This window comes from Galeopterus variegatus, unplaced genomic scaffold, assembly GCF_000696425.1.
Source record: "Galeopterus variegatus unplaced genomic scaffold, G_variegatus-3.0.2 Scaffold1226, whole genome shotgun sequence".
NCBI lineage: Eukaryota > Metazoa > Chordata > Mammalia > Dermoptera > Cynocephalidae > Galeopterus > Galeopterus variegatus.
In genome coordinates, this window is record NW_007727337.1 from 412,539 (window position 1) to 429,976 (window position 17,438).

General features: G+C 38.9%; 1 protein-coding gene and 1 pseudogene across 1 annotated transcript in view; both read left to right on the forward strand.

The window, feature by feature from the left end:
• SETD4 (SET domain containing 4) overlaps positions 1 to 17,208 on the forward strand; it is a 22,285-nt gene extending 5,077 nt beyond the window's left edge. Inside the window, exons 3-5 of the mRNA XM_008575718.1 lie at positions 5,594 to 5,689; positions 12,721 to 12,758; positions 17,057 to 17,208. Of these exons, the coding sequence (XP_008573940.1) occupies positions 5,594 to 5,689; positions 12,721 to 12,758; positions 17,057 to 17,134 (212 nt within the window). The 3' untranslated portion in view covers positions 17,135 to 17,208. The remainder of the gene's footprint in view (positions 1 to 5,593; positions 5,690 to 12,720; positions 12,759 to 17,056) is intronic.
• LOC103592864 lies at positions 5,728 to 8,026 on the forward strand (annotated as a pseudogene).
• Positions 17,209 to 17,438: the final 230 nt, after the last annotated feature.

Consider the following 17,438-nt stretch of genomic DNA (forward strand, 5'->3'; position numbering starts at 1 on the left):
TTCCCCATAGTGGTTAGCATAGTGCTGTGTGTGTAGTAGTTGCTCATTAAATGCTTACCAATTTATTGCCCTTGCTGTAAAATCTGTTCTCTAGTTTTTGATAACATTTTGGGAGCCTATGTCTTAAACTGATTTTTTAAAAAATATAATCTTTTGAGTATAATTGTCATAACAAATGTCTCATATTTAAAGTGTCCATAGTGGTTAGCATAGTGCTGTGTGTGTAGTAGTTGCTCATTAAATGCTTACCAATTTATTGCCCTTGCTGTAAAATCTGTTCTCTAGTTTTTGATAACATTTTGGGAGCCTATGTCTTAAACTGATTTTTTAAAAAATATGATCTTTTGAGTATAATTGTCATAACAAATGTCTCATATTTAAAGTGTGTAATTTGATATATTTTGACATATTTTGTAATTTGATATATTTCATATACACATGAAACCATCGCCACAATCAAAATAGTCAACATATCCATCACCCCACGAAGTGTCCCTGTTTCCCTTGGGAATTCCTCTCTGAACCCTCACTCCACCCATCCCTAGGCAACTTGCTGATCTGCTTTCTGTCACTATAGATTAGTTTACATTTTATAGAGTTTTGTGTAAATAAAATCACATAGTGTACTTTTAAAAAAATCTGGCTTCTTTTACTTAGCATACTTATTTTGAAATAATTCCGTAATAATAATTGTTACATGTATCCATAGTTCATTCTTTTTTAGTGCTGGATGTATTTCATGGTTTGTTTATCCTGTTGATGGTGGAAGGATTCATGTATTGTGTATATTCTGTAAAGCTTTTTTCCCCTGAACTTTCCTCATTGCCTAAAAGGAGAGCCCCCCCAAAACTGTGGAGTTTTACAACCACAGAAGATTGACTCCTATCACTAGAGATGAGAAGTTGGTACTGGGATAAGAAATCACCTAAACGGGCCGGCCCGTGGCTCACTCGGTAGAGTGCGGTGCTGATAACACCAAGGCCCCGGGTTCGGATCCCATATAGGGATGGCCGGTTTGCTCACTGGCTGAGCGTGGTGCTGACAACACCAAGCCAAGGGTTGAGATCCCCTTACCGGTCATCTTTTTAAAAAAAAAAAAAGAAATCACCTAAACGAACATTGTCACAAAACTATTATATCTCCCATTTATTCTTCTAAGATCCCATTTATCTTTCCTAAAAGTCATTTGTCTTCCCATTAGCACCATCTCCCGGTCCCCGTACCCTAGTAGATGGTATATAAGCACCATATTCTAACTGCCTCCCTGAGTCACATTTTTCTTTGTGTACATAGGTGAATAAAAATCTGTCTTTTTTCTTGCTAATTTGTCTTTTGTCAGCTTAATTCACAAGCTCCCAGGCACTAACCTATGAGGGTAGAAGTTTTTCCTCCCCGACAATGGATATTTAGATTATTTTCAATCTTTGGCTATTACAAGTAAAGCTGCTACGGATGTTTGTGTACACGTCTTTGCATGGACATATGCTTGCTTTTCTCTTGGATAACTACCTAGGAGTGGAGTGGCTGGACATTTGGTAGATGTATACTTAACTTTTAAAGAAACTTTAAAACTTTTTTGAAGTGGTTGTACTATTTTATATTCTCACCAGCAGTTTATGAGAGTTCCAGTTGCTCCACGTACTGGCCAACATGTGTTATTTCTATCTTTTTGATTATGGTCATCCTAATAGGTGTAAAGTAGTGTCATTGTAGTTTTGATTTGTATATTCCTGATGACTCTTGTACAGGCATTCTTTGGTTAACTGTCTGTTTAAATCTTTTGCTCGTGTCTTTTTTGGGCCATCTGTTTTCTTTTTCTTGGTTAATGAAAGTTCTTTAGGTATTCTGGATACAAGTCCTTTGTCAGATATGTGATTTGCAAATATTTTCTGTCAGTTTGTGGTTTATCTTTTCATTCTCTTTAGCAATATGTTCTGAAGAGCATTTTTAATTTTGACGAAGTCTGATTTACCAGTTTGTTCTTATGGATCTTGCTTTTGGTACTGTATCCAAGAAATCTTTGCCTAACTCAAGGTCATAAAGATGTTCTCCTGTGTTTTCTTTCAGAAATTATGGTTTTAGGCTTGCTGATTAATGATTCATTTTGAATTAATTTTTATATGTAGTTCAAGGTATGGAGAAATTTATTTATTTTGGCTTATGGAGAGAGATCCAGTTGTTCAAGCATCATTTATTGAAAGAACTATCTTTTCTCCAATGAATTGCCTTTGCACTTTGTCAAAAATCAGTTATTCATATATGTGTGGGTCGATTTTTTATCCTGTTCCATTGATCTATTTGTCTATCTTAGACAATGTATGCTAGTTAGTATAATATTAGACAATATTATACTAAATTTATTCCTGTGGTTTTATAGTAAATATTAAAATCAGTATTTCAGAGTCATTTTGGCTATTTTAGGTCTTTTTCATTTTCATGTGAGTTTTGGAATCAGCTCATGAGTTTCCTACACAAAAGTCTTCTTGAATTTTCATTAGGATTGCATTGAATCAATTGATCAATTTGGGGAGAATTGGCGTCTTAAAAATATTTAATCATTCAGTCCATAAACAGGGTATATCTCTCCATTTATTTAGGTTATTGATTTGAGATCTTCTTGTTTAACGTAGGGGTTTATAGCTATAAATTTCCCTCTAACTACTGCTGTAACTGTATTCTTATAAGATTCCATCTGATAAGTCTTCATTTTCATTCATCTCAAAGTACAGTTGACCTTTAAACAATGTGGGGATTAGAGGCACTGACCTTGACTCTCTTCCCTAGTTGAAAATTCCTGTGTATTTTTTTTTGCCCTGTGTTGGAATGAGGCTTGCCAGTGCTGAGTACCCTGTGGGAAGTCAGCTCGGCCCCTGAAGGTGGCACAAAGCCCAGCAGCAGCTGGAGCGGGCAACCCAGGGATGCCAGCATGGCTAGAGAACATGCAGGTGGCATGTAGCAGCTACAGCTGGCCCCAGTACACACGAGGCTACGTAGTGGGTTTCTGAGGTGCCCTACCAGTCCCTGACCAAGTTGTGGTGCCACTGGTGCCTTGCCCCTCTTCTGTATATATATTTGAAGAAAATACACATATAAGTAGACCTGTGCAGTTCAAACCCGTGTTGTTGAAGGGTCAACTGTGTTTTCTAATTTCTCTTGTGATTTCTTCTTTAACCTATTGGTGATTTAGGAATGTATTGTTTAATTTCCACATATTTGTGAATTTACCAATTTCCTGCTGTTATTAAATTCAAATTTCATTCCACTGTTATTGGAATACATAATTTGTACAAAATCAGTATTTTCAAATTGATTGAGGCTTGTTTTATGGCCTGGTATATAGCCTATTTTAGTGAATGTTTCATGTGCAATTGAGAAAAATGTATGTTCTGCTCCTGTTGGGTGGTGTGTCTGGCTGTTTTGTTGTGTTGTTCAGGTCTTCTATTTCCTTGTTGACCTTCTGTCCATTTGTTCTACCTGTTATTGAAAGTAGGGTCTTAAAGTCTCCAAGTATTGTTGTAGAACTGTGCACTTCTTCCTTTAATCTTGTCAGTTTTGCTTTATGTATTTTGGGGCTCCATTGTTAGGTTCACATATGTCTGTAATTGTTATATCTTCCTAATGGATTGACTCTTTTTTTATTTTTTTAAAAAGATGACTGATAAGGGGATCTTATCCCTTGACTTGGTGTTGTCAGCACCACGCTCTCCAAAGTGAGCTAACCGGCCATGCCTATATAGGAATCCGAACCCGTGGCCTTGGTGTTATCAGTACCACACTCTCCCAAGTGAGCCATGGGCCAGCCCTGGATTGACTCTTTAATTATTACAAAATGTCCCTCTTTATCTCTAGTGAAATTTTGTTTTAAAGTCTTTAAAGTCTTTATTAGTATAGCGAGTCTAGCTTTCTCGTGGTGGTTTGTGTGATATATCTTTTTCCATCCTTTCACTTTCAATCTCTGTATCTTTGAATCTAAAGTATCTCCTGTAGACAGGATATGTAGTTGGGTCTTGTTTTTTATCTAGGCTTGCAAACTGTGCTATTTTACTGGATTTCTTAATCCATTTGCTTTTTTTTTTTTTTTTGAAGATGACTGGAAGGGGATCTTTGGCTTGGTGTTGTCAGCACCATGCTCAGCCAGTGAGCGAACCGGCCATCCCTGTATAGGATCCGAAACCATGGCCTTGGTGTTATCAGCACCGCACTCTCCTGAGAGAGCCATGGGCCGGCTCTTAATCCATTTGCTTTTAACGTTACTATTGATAATAGTTGGATTTACATCTGCCATTTTACATTTTGTTTTCTATATGTCTCATATCTTTTTTGTGCCTCTATTTCTCCTTTACTGTTTTCTTTTGCATTAAGTCAATATTTTCTTATGTAATGTTTTAATTTCTTTAATGTCTTTTCACTATATTTTTTTGAGTTATTTTCTTAGTGATAGCTTTAGGGTTTACCATATACATTTAACTTGGTCAGAATCTACTTCAGTCTAGGTCTTAGTCAGCTTGGGCTGCCATAACAAAATATCATTGACTGGGTGGCTTAAACAATAGACATTTATTTATCACATTTCTGGAGGCTGGGAAGTTTAAGATCAAGGAGCTGGCTTGTTTGGTTCCTGATGAGAGCTCTCTTCCTGGCTTGTAGACAGCTGCCTTCTCACATGAGGAGGAGAGAGTGAGATCTCTCTCTCTTCCTCTTACCACTAATTCCATCATAATAAAGGCCCCACCCTCATTACCTCATGTAACCTTAATTATCTCCCAAAGGCCCTGTTTCCAAATGTTATCACATTGGGGGTTAGGGCTTTAATTTGTGAATTGGGGGGGGAGGGGGGGCACAAGCATTCAGTCCAGAACAGTCTATTTCTTATGTATCATTTAATTCCTCTCAGTAGTGCTTTGTAGTTTGGGTATATAGGTTTTGTCAGATTTATTTCTTAAGAATTTTATATTTTTTGATGCTATTACAAATGGTAAATTTTGAATTTTGATTGTTTATTGAATTGATTTTTTTTGTATATTGATTTTATATCCTGCAACCTTGCTAACCTCATGTATTTGGTAGCTTTTTTGTAGACTCCATCAAATTTTTCTCCATAGATGTTCATGTCTTCAGAAAATAGACACTTTTACTTCTTTTTTTCCAATTGGTTTCCTTTTATTTATTTTTCTTGCCTATCACATTGGCTAAGCTGCCAGTATAATATTGAATAAAATGAGGTCAGACATTCTTGTCTTATTTCTCATCTTAGGAGGAAAACACTCAGTTTTTCACCATTAAATATGTCAGCTTTATTTTTTTTGTTAGATTTTTTTTTTATCAGATTGAGGACATTTCCTTCTATCTCAGTTTGCTGACAATTTTTGTCATAATGGATGTTGGATTTTATTAAATGCTTTTTTTACATCTATTGAGATGATCATATGGTTTATGGTTCTGTTGTTTTAGTCTGCATTACTTTTTTTATAAAAATTTATTCCCTTTTATGATCTGTCTACCTGATACATTTCATCAGAGATATTTTTTTAAAGTGGTGATCTGATTATAATAGTGATTTTAATCCCCATTTGTTTTCTTCTTTCCTGATTAGTGAGTGAGAGCTACAAGGCTGAATTCATAGAGCTAAAGAAGTGGCTGAAAGATAGGAAGTTTGAAGATAGAAACTTAACACCTGCCCGTTTTCCTGGTAAGATCTGTTCTCCTGACCTTTCTTACCTGAGAGCCATGCGGAAAGTGGGGGCGATTTTTGCAGGTGGGCTGTATTCTCTCTGGGAACACATCTACTGCTGTGTGTTGCGCTTTCTGCCTCCTCACTGTATTATTGTTCTTCACTTTGTTCTAAAAATAAATTTGAGTGGCTTGTGGAGAGAAATTTAAAAATGATAAAATAAAATTAAAAATTGGAGAATGAGAAACTTCAGCCCTGAGAGTTGAGTAGCTGTGCAGTGGCGCCTTGGTGAAGGCCCTTCTCCGGTGGCAAGTCTCAGGAAACTCCTGCGCAAGATTGAGAAGCGGAAGCTCAGATGGCCGCAGCAAAACCTAAAGCTGCAGGGGCCTCCATGTGAGCCTGTTGGAAACTCAAAATGGAGATTTGTCTGAAGAAACTGTGGAAGTTGGAAGAGTTAAAAAATCCCTGAAATGTTCTATAATGGGCTCCTCAGAAGCCCAAAATGGAGACATGTCTAAAGAAACAGTGGAAAAGGTAAAAGTTAAAAAATCCCTTCAGAAATCCACCGTATTAACCAGTGGAGAAACAGCAACACAGTCTCCCAATGCAGAATCAAAAAAGAAGAAAAAGAGAAAAAATGGTGAAGGATGCTGGGCCTGATACAAAAAAAGCAAAAACTGAAAACAAAGGGGAATGAGAAGGCGGCGGGGCTGGGGCTCTTGGAGAAACAAAACAGTGTGGAGAAGCCAGATAGCGAGGAAGGGGACAGTGAAGAGCCCAGCCTGCCCCTGGGACTGACAGGAGCTGTTGAAGATACTTCATTGCTTCTCTAGCTAATCTTATCAATGAAAACACTCTGAAGACAGTAGAAGTAATAGGCCTTAGGAGCAGGACTGAAATTCTGCATAAAAGTATCAGACCACTTCTGGAAGGCAGAGATCTTCTTGCAGCTGCAAAAACAGGCAGTGGCAAAACCCTGGCATTTCTCATCCCTGTGGTTAAACTTATTGTTAAGTTAAAGATCATGCCCAGGAATGGAACAGGAGTTCTCTCACCTACTAGAGACCTGGCCATGCAGACTTTTGGTGTCCTTAGGAGCTTATGACTCATCATGTTCACATGTGTGGTTTGATAATGGGTGGCAGTAACAGATCTGCTAAAGCACAGAAACTTGCTAATGGGATCATCATTGTGGCTGTCTCCTGGATCATATGCAGAATAGCCCAGGGTTTATGTATAAAAACCAACAATGTCTGGTTATTGATGAGTCTGATTGTATCTTGGATGTTGAATTTGAAGAGTAATTAAAGGAAATTATTAAACTTCTGCCAATACATAGATAGACCATGCTCTTTCTTGCCATACAACTCGAAAAGTTGAAGACTTGGAGAGGATTTCTCTGAAAAAGGAACCATTGTATGTTGGCGTTAATGATGATAAAGCTAAATCAGTGTGGATGGTCTTGAGCAGGGATATGTTTATCCCTCTGAAAAGAGATTTCTTCTGCTTTTTACATTCCTTAAGAAGAACTGAAAATCTGTGAAATATGAGTTCAGCTACGAGTTGCTGACCACACTGATCTGTCTGAATTGACCATTCATGGAAGGCAGAAGCAAAATAAGCGTACAACTAATTCTCTTCCAGTTCTGCAGTGCAGATTCAGGGATGTTGTTGTGTATAGATGTGACTGTGAGAGGGCTGGATATTCCTGAAGTTGACCGGAATGTTCAGTATGATCCTCCAGATGACCCTAAGGAATATAATATATTTACTGTGTGGGTAGGACAGCCAAAGGCCTGAACGAAAGAGGGCATGCCTTGCTCATTTTGTGCCCAGAAGAATTGGGTTTACCGTCATTACTTGAAGCAATCCAAGGTTCCATTAAGTGAATTTTACTTTTCCTGGTCCAAAATTTCTGATATTCAGTCACAGCTTGAAAAATTGATTGAAAAGAACTGCATCCTTCATAAGTCAGCCCAGGAAGCATGTAAGCCATATGTACGAGTGTATGATTCCCATTCTCTGAAGCTGATCTTTAATGTTAGTACTTAAATTTGCCTTAAATTTCTCTGTTATTCGGTTTCAAGGTGACTCCTTTTGTTGATCTGAACGTAAACAGCAATGAAAGCAAGCATAGAAAGAGAGGAGGAGGGGCCTGCCCGTGGCTCACTTGGGAGAGCGTGGTGCTGACGACACCATGTCAAGGGTTAACATCCTGTTACCAGGCATCTTTAAAAAAAAAAGAAAGAGAGGAGGAGTCAGTAGATTCAGCTACCAGAAAACCGAGAAAGTTGAGAAATCCAAAATCTTTAAAATCATTAGAAATCATCTGACAACAGGTAGTTCTCTCACTGAAATCACACATTTTCATTTTGGATAACTTTGTCCTGAAGTGGATTTCTTTTCCCTTGCTCTAACAAATGAATTTTTTAGCCTTTATACTTTGGATTGATCTAACAATATAAATTGACTTGGGTTGTAAGCACTGAACAATCTTATTTCTAGCAAGTCTTATTTTGGGGATATAAAGCAGACTTTAATATTTCTTAGTTACCCAAAGACAAAGCAAGGAATTGTTCGGGTCTTTATTGTGATGATACAGTATTTTAATTTTAAATATTCCCCCCCCAAAAAAAAATTTTTGTGTCATTGTTTTAATATAATTTTTTGTATTTTTGCTTCCTGATATGTGAATGTTCTTGTGGCCTGGATCGCTATACTAATGTGCTGTAAAAGGTGATATAGTGTACTGGACAGGTGGTGGTAATGCAGAAAATAGTTTCATCTTATTTTTTGGTTTTATTTATTTCTTGGATCTTAATGGTATCTTTTGACTCCTCCTAAAAATGCCACAGTATAAAAGGGCAAAGAGCTTTGGGAAATACCTAACAAGCAACTTAGGATAAAGGTGGCATCACTTTTATATATTCCTGATTTTTAAAACAATGAGCCTTTCTCAGTTTTGTTTTGTTTTTTAAGAGCAAGAAATTTGGGTTATTTGTCATTATTTGAATGATGTATCCTTAGTACTGTTAACATCGTGGGGGTGGGGTAGGGAAGGGAAGCACAATTGAGATTTTCGAGCCTTATTTACACAAGTATAGGTATAGTATTCTGCTATTCTCCATTTGATAACTTAGCAAACATCTTTTTTAAAAAAACACAAAAATGGTAATACTTGTCATTCAGATTTGTTTATTTCATGGTGGTTCAGATTTTGGTTTTTTTGTTTGTTTTGTTTCTATTGGTTATGATATTCATGGGGTACAAAGCAAATTGTCACCACTTGTGCCTAAGATGTGATGGCCAGATCCATACTGGCAGCATGTCCATTACCACAAATTGTGATTATACCCCTTGTCACTCACCCAATTATCCTCTCAATTATCCCTGACTTCCCTCCCTATCCCCCTTCCCCCGCTCCACTTTGTATCCCTAGGTATGTTCTCTCCCTGTGCAAGTCCAATGCACCACTGTGGTCTTTCTTTCCTTTCTTCTTTATCTCTTCGCTCCCACTTATGAGAGAGGACATGCGGTATTTATCCCTCTGTGCTTTGCTTATTTCACTCAACATAAGTTTCTCCAGGCTCATCCATGTTGTTGCAAATGGGAGAATTTCATTGTTTTTTATGGCAGAGTGGTATTCCATGGTGTATATATACCATAGTTTCCTTATCCAGTCATCCATCGATGGACATTTAGGTTGATTCCATATCTTGGTTATTGTGAACAGAGCTGTGATGAACATGGGAGTGCAGGTATCCCTTTGACATGATGTTTTCCATTCCTCTGGGTATATACCCAGAAGTAGGATTGCTGGATCGTATGGAAGATCTATCTGTAGTTGTTTTGAGAAACCTTCATACTGTTTTCCATAGTAGTTGTACTAATTTATAGTCCCAGCAACAGTGTAGGAGCGTTCCCTTCTCTCCACACCCTTGCCAGCATTTGTTATTCTCATTCTTTTTGATTATAGCCAGTCTAACTGGGTGAGATGATATCTCAATGTGGTTTTAACTTGCATTTCCCTGATGACTAGTGATGTTGAACATTTTTTCATGTACCTATTGACCATTTGTGTATCTTCCTTCGAAAAATATCTATTCAGTTCCTTTGCCCATTTTTTAATTGGGTTGTTTGTTTTTTTACTGTGTAACTGCTTGAGTTCCTCGTGGTTCAGATTTTGGTAAGCCCTTCCTACTCTGCAGAGTACTTAGGAGAAAGTGCCAACTGTTGGTAGACTTAAAGCCAAGCCATCAGACAGTGCTCAGCATGCCTTAATGTTAGTTTCTTAGAAAAATTACCTCTTGCAGATTGAAGAAAATGAACAGAGGTCAGAAAAATAATAGCAAAATCAGTTATTCAGTCAGGTGGGCTTTTTATTATAGGTGCACTTGATTTCTAGTGTGTTTTGAATAGTATAAACAACAAAATAGCTCCAATTTGTAGCAATTCAAAACCAGGGGTGCTAGCATCATTTTGCTGTTGTGCCAGTTAATATTCACAGAGTCCCATTAAATGTTAAGTACACTGAGGAAATGGTCTGATAAATAGCATTCCAGTGGGAAAAGAAAAAAACAATGTTCTGGCCCTGGGCTTGACCACTGTCACCCCTGCTGGACCTGTCCTGGGCTTGGATCAGAAGGCTGTCACCCTTGCTGGACCAGACCTTGATTGCTGGGCTCCTGGCTTGGCTTCTTGGGTTTCTGACTCTTGGCATTTAGCAACTATTCTTCTTTTCAGTACCTTGGTTTTTTTTGGATTTTTTTTCCCCAGAAATAATCATGTTTTAAAAATACACAAAAGCAAAGGAAAAATATTTAATCACTGAACAGAAGTGAATTCTGTTAATATTTTGGTATATAACCTTCCAGTTTTTTGTATGCATGTTAATACTTTTTAGTTTTTTTTTAATTAAAAGTACCGTGAGAAGACTGATGACACCTTGTTAGCTCACATGCCAGGGAGCAAAGAGCTTAGGGAGGTCCTGCTATGCTTTCTTAGCCCCAGGACAATCCCCTGGCATGTTATTTTTGTAGAAAGATGCATTTTTAACAATCTGAAGCAAAGGAGCCTGAGGTTAGATGAGTTTGTCTGTGGTTGATGTTGAAATAATGTCAGGGCTGTGTAGGATGCTAGACAGAGGGATTCAGTCAGTCCCCATTGGTGTGACTTTATTTTTATTGGGGCTTTTGGTGCAATTATGCTTCAAACCAGAGATTTCATAGTCTACTACTGTAGGGGGACCACAGACTACGGCCTGTGGGCATGTGGCCAGAGGGCCTTGAGCTAAGACTGGTTTTTACAGTTTACAGGATTGTAATAAAACAACAACTCGCCACAGAGACCACATCGGGCTGGCAAAGCCTAAAATATGTACTCTCTGGCTTTTTACAGATAAAGCTCTTTGGCACTGCTATGTCTTCCTCCCCCAGGCGCTCAGTTTATGTGACTGATAAAGTGCTGTCGATCTCATCTGTCCAGTGTTGGGTGTCATGTGTTTGGTCATCCTCAGAACCCCAGAGCAGGACTCTCTCCCTCACTCGTATAACTTCGTATAATGTATGCTATACGAAGTTATTACGCATTAACTTCCTCATATATCCCCCAAGATAAGTGATTTCCCATTTGTGCCCCTGGCTGAGTGAGTTGATGGGTGTAAAGTTTCTCTCATGAGTCAGTTAGACGTGTTGACTTTGGGCAGTGGTCCTGTAGTGACTGATTTTTTGCTGCCTTATATTCCCTCTCAGCTGAGAGAAAAAAGGTCAACAACTATGAATATGGAGAGATTAATACTCTAGGCCTTTTATGGTCATTTAATACCTGTGCTTCACAGAAAAGCTGTCATCTGAGCATCCTTTTAGTGTCCATCTGACTGTGTTCCAGGAGGGGAAACTTGGGCAAGAAGGGCTAAACTTCTGTAAGTTGGAGGAGTGTTAACAGTGCAGCTGTTGTAGTTACTGTTGTGACTGCTCCAGCCAGAGCCCTGGCTCACAGGAGCAGCTGGCCCTGGCTCATCCACACTCACCCAGGTTATGGAGAGCCCAGCTAATGGGTTACCTGGTCAGGGAGGGGGGGAGGTAGGCTGCAGGCTTTGTGGGACCAGGGTGGGGTTTACTGGCCAGTCAATCAGTATCATTACTGGGGAAGGCTGAGTCTGGGAGTGGGTAAAGGTGGCCTGAAGGGGTGGGCATTAGGAGTAGGGCCCTTCTCCCTGCCAGCTGGTAGGTCCCAGGGGAGAGAGTCCAACTTGAAGGTTCCTGCAGGAGACCCAGAAGCAGATCTGTATAAAATCTGTGGTGGTCTCCAAGTTCCAATTCTGAAGCTTACTTAGCCCTTCAAGGATTATGAACCCACAAAGAGGTCAGGATATTTTCCACCATAGCTTCCAGACTCCATTTCCCTGGGAGTCAAAGGCTGTGAGACTCCTAGCATCAGCTTTGTGTCATTTTGAAATTCATTCATATTTTTTATTCTAAGTGGTGTCTAGGACTGTATTAGTCCATTTTGTGTTGCTGTAACAAAGTACATGGAACTGGGTAATTTGTAAAGAAAATGAAGTTTATTTGCTTACAGTTTCTGAGGCTGGGAAGTCCAAAGTCCATCTGGTGGTGGCAACAGTGACCTAGGGGACTCACATTGCAAGTTGTGGAAACAGAGCAGAGAGAGAAAGATAGACTCTCCTCTTCTTTTAAAGCCCTCCGAACCACACCCCGGACCACCATTTTTAATCCATTCACTACTACAGTGTCCTACAATCCAATCACCTCTTCAAGGCTCCACCTTTCAATCACCATAATAGGATTTCCCATGCTCTTAACAGTCTCAGTGAGTGTCCTACAATCCAATCACCTCTTCAAGGCTCCACCTTTCAATCACCATAATAGGATTTCCCATGCTCTTAACAGTCTCAGTGGGGGCTAAGTTTCTAATACATAAAACTTGGGGAATACAATTCAAGCTTCAATGAGTTTTGGGGGGACATAATTCAATCCAGTACAAGGACCTTGAAGGCATAGTAGAATTTACCCTTTTTCCGTCTTTGCTAGGTACAGGAAGAGGGCTGCTGAGCAGAACATCCTTGCAGGTGAGAATTTCTATTTTATCCTTGAAGCCCAGTGTTGATTTTGCTGCTTTGTTTTTGTGGTTCAAATCAAGTGAACTAAAACTATTTCAGACATTCAGGCATTTCTTACTTATCCAATGGATGTGTTAGAATACAATTCTGTCAACTAGGATTAAGTTTTCTGCATATAAAAGACAAGCCCAAAGTCACAGTGCTGAAACAGCACGAAGTTTATTTTGCTCTCATAGAAACAAGGCTGGAGTAGGCAGTCCCACGGCCATCAGAGTTCCATACTCCTTCCAGCTCTTTGTTAGATCCCTAAGAGAACCCCACACCCTCAGATCCAGGGTGAGGCTCTTAAAGCAGGAGCAGCAGGAGGGAGCAAGGGGTGAGGAAGGGCAGGCTTCATCACTTTAAGGAAATTCTAGCCCCGCTCTCAGTGGCCAGTGGTCAGGTACACAGCCTGGCTAACTGCCGGCGGGGGAGGGCGTCCCCAAATGGGATTCTGTTAATGAGGAGGAGAGAAGGTGTGTGGGGCAGGCAATAGCAGTCTTATACAAATTTTATAAACCAGATCATATTTCAGATCTGAGAGGCTGTGCATAGCATGGTTAGTAGAACCCAGGCAAGTGGTGGGAGGAGGCCTCGGACCCTGTCCCAGGATGACCTTCTACTGTCTGTGGGACCCAGAACAAGACTCCTAATCCTCTTGGCATCTGTTTTTTCACCTGTAAGATGAGGTAAATGATGTAGATGATCTCTAAGGTCCCTTTTAGTTCTTTCTGTGCTATTTTAAAGGATACGTAATGCACAATTTACTGTAAAGCTAGAAATGAATTCCTTCCTTTATTTTAAAGGTTTTCTTATTTATTTAAAAATTATCTTTATTTTTAATTCCTTAATTTAATTTATTTTAATCTCAACTGTGTATATATGTTTAACCTAAAGTATGGTACCTTTTAATGTTGTAATTTTATTATGCTGTTTTTATTATTTAAAATTTTTTAATTGTGGTGAAATCTATGTAACATAAAATTTATCATCTTAGCCTTTTTTAAGTGTACAGTTCAGTAGTGTTAGGTACATTCACATTTTTGTGGAATATTTTTATTTTTTGAGGAAGGTATAAATTGACTTTATTCTGTAGTAGAATTTGGGGAGGAGAAATATATCTTTCATATATATACAGCAGTAACAATGACTAGTTTTTGTTTAGATCATGAAATGATAATTAGCATTTGCTTCATGTGTACTTTCAAATATGACTTTCTAATTAAACTTTTTGAAAATTGAGACATATTTTACCTGTAGGGAAATGCACAGATCTTAAGTGTAGAGTTTGATGCATTTTGATGGTAAAGAGATATGCCCCAATCAAGAGATAGCCCATTTATTAAGTGTTTTTTTTAAAGCAGAAAGTAATGGGATGTCAGAGCTGGAAGGAACTGTAGTGATCATCCAGCTTAATGTTGCTTTACAGAGGAGGACAGCAGAAATTGAATGCAGAAGATTTTTGGCTGAGATTTTTAACCAACTTAGATGCCAGTTAAAATGAGAGCAGGATCTTACATCTAGCTTCTTACTGCTGTATTTGTTTCTGGTATCTGTTACTTTACATCTTAAATTTTCTATCTATTGTTCTATCTCAGTGGGAGAAACTGAAAACTATGTTTTTGCAAGCAGTAGAATTAGATCCTCATTGTGTTAGGTAGGCTGCCCTTTCTCTAGCTAGTTAGCACAGGTTATGTAGAGAGTAGACCATTGCCTGGTCCCTTGGGTTTCACTGGACAGAGTTTTCTTCGTGATTTCTGCCTGTTTCCCCCTAGGTAGCACTATTTTCTAGCATACGAAAGTAAAGGAACAATGTGATTTGAGTTGTCAAAGTGTTTCCACATTCTGTTCTGGTGAAAGATTAGTGGTGGGTATCGATCATGTAACTAACCTTTATTTCCTTCTGGGGTTGTAGTACCTAGTGTTGGAGCAGCTCTGTATCTGCTGACTGAGGGAGTTGGGAGCGAGTCCATTGGTGGTTTGTGGTTGGGTTATACTGGGTTCTTGGTAGATGATTATGGTGCAGAGCTTTACAAAACTCATCCTCAAGGTCCTTCCCAAAACATGGACATCCTAAACTTTACTTTCTTTTTGGCAAGGAGGGAGAGATTATTATTTCATTGCCGGAGAGTTGCCTGCTCACCACGGACACAGTGATTCGAAGCTACTTAGGGGTGTACATTACTAAGTAAGTTACCACACGCATACTCATCTGGTGCAAGTGCTTCTCCCTGAGAGTCTCTCATTGGCAACTATGTCATCTAAGGCACAGGTCATTTGGACCTAGCCCCTTGGATAGCTAATAAATATCTGAAAGGTTTACTCTTTTCTAGGAAGTTTGTTCTTAATTCATCATAGACTACATTTTTAAGGTTTTTAATGAGATGCCCGGGATGTGGGAATGAATCCTGATCCCTTCTTAACTAGAAAATGAAGATTAAATGGGATAATATATGTAAATCATAGCCTGTTCTCCTCCATTGTAGTGGGTCTTGACAAATGTTAATCTCATTTTTATTTTTACCCTCATTGTACTTGCTTGAATTCTTCAACTATGAAGAGCTGTTGACATTATGAAATCATTAGTTTTATTTAGACATGGAAGAGAGGAGGCTGATATGGGAGTTGAGCTCTATTTTCTGGCTCAAGTTATGGTAAGCCTTTGTTTTGGGGCACCTCTGAGGAAAGAGTGGGTGAGAGCCTCAGCAGAAGGGATTTCTAAATTAGGAGGGTTGCAAGATTGTACTGTTTCATAACCCAAGGTGACTTTTGGACTCTTTTTTCCCCTAGCATATTCTTGGGAAGAGGGCTAATGCACCTTTATAGGCCTGAGTAGAGGCAGGTATGCTCTTGGTATTAATATTTTCTGATCATTCTGAAATTTTGAGTAGAATGTTTGGTAATATAAGAGTCTAAACTTTGAAGGATTAATGAAAACTTCTTTACATTCATGCAACATGAGATCTTTTTATTGATAATTGTGCACAAGAAAAATACAAATGGTCCCTAACTTATGATGGTTCAACTTAAGGTTTTTTGACTTTATGATGGTGAGAAACCATTGCAAATTACATGAGATATTCAATTCCTCTCTTCTCTTCTATGCCTAAATAGAACTTTATTATGAAATAGGCTTTGTGTTAGATGATTTTGCCCAACTGTAGGCTAATGTAAGTATTCTGAGCACATTTAAGGTAGGCTAGGCTAAGCTGTGATGTTTGGTAGGTTAGGTGTATTAAATGCATTTTAACTATTTTCAACTTATGATGGGTTTATTGGGATATAACCCCATCATAAGTTGAAGAGCCTCTGTGTTATTATATGTCATTTGTAATAAAGCAGGTAAGTTTAGGAATAAAAGTTTTAGAACTGCAATGAATATATAATGAGCATATTTAATTTTTGGTCTCAGTGCCATGCAATAGAACTTTTGGCAATGACAAGAGGTTTTTACTCTGTGTTTTCCAATATGGTAGCCACTAGCCACAGATAGCTGTTGAGCTCTTGAAATGTTAGCTGAGGAATTTAATTTTAAATATTATTTAATTTTACATAATTAAAATTTTAATTTAATAGCTACATGTACTCCAGTGGTTACTATAATGGATGGTGTAGGTCGAAGTTCTTTCCACCAGTTTTTTCCCCTACCGTGTTTTATATCTCTGTCCAGTTGAAATAAATGAATTATGTCAAAAGCTTTAAAACTGGAGAACCACGTTGAAAGTAAAGAGGTTTTTCGCAAAAAGAAATTTCTTGCAGACAGCCTGGAACTTGGGTTAGTGAGTCAATTTTTCTGACATAAATATGGCTTGTTCAGAGCTCTTGTTTTGGGGGTGTGCTCTGGAGAGAAAAAGCCTTAGGGAAGGAAGGAACTCTCTTGGGTCCACTGAGTAAACTCAGAGTGTGTTGGCAGTTTGAGCATCTTTCTGGGCAGCAAAACAAACTGCTTTGCTTATTTCATCTTTTGAACAAAAATAATTTCTTTAAACTGATTTTTAATTTTAAAAGGTGGAAGCCTCCTCCGTCTCCTCTGCTGGCTCTGTGCACCTTTTTAGTTTCAGAAAAGCATGCGGGGGACAGGTCTCTCTGGAAGCCTTACCTGGAGATCTTACCTAAGGCTTACACCTGCCCTGTTTGTTTGGAGCCAGAAGTGGTGAATCTTCTTCCCAAACCTTTAAAAGAAAAGGCCGAACAGCAGAGGGCCTGCGTGCAGGAGTTCTTTGCGTCTTCCAGAGACTTTTTCTCTTCCCTGCAACCTCTGTTTGCAGAGGCTGTTGACAGCATCTTCAGCTACAGTGCCCTCCTGTGGGCTTGGTGCACTGTCAACACCAGAGCTGTGTACCTGAGGTGCAGGCGGCAGGAATGCCTTTCTTCAGAGCCAGATACCTGTGCGCTTGCTCCATACCTTGACCTGCTGAATCATAGCCCACACGTCCAGGTGAGAAGCTGACAAGGGGACACATGTTCTGGTTTGATAGGAAGGATTCCAACATGTAGAACCCATGACTTTGAATAGTGAGCAAAACCATAGGGAGAGATTTAGCTGGCTTCAGATAAACCTGTTAGACCAACCTGCTGTCAGGTGTGCTCCTGTCTTTCTTCCTGACCCCATTGTCCCTCCTTTCATGCTTTTTCTTTGTCCCATTTCAC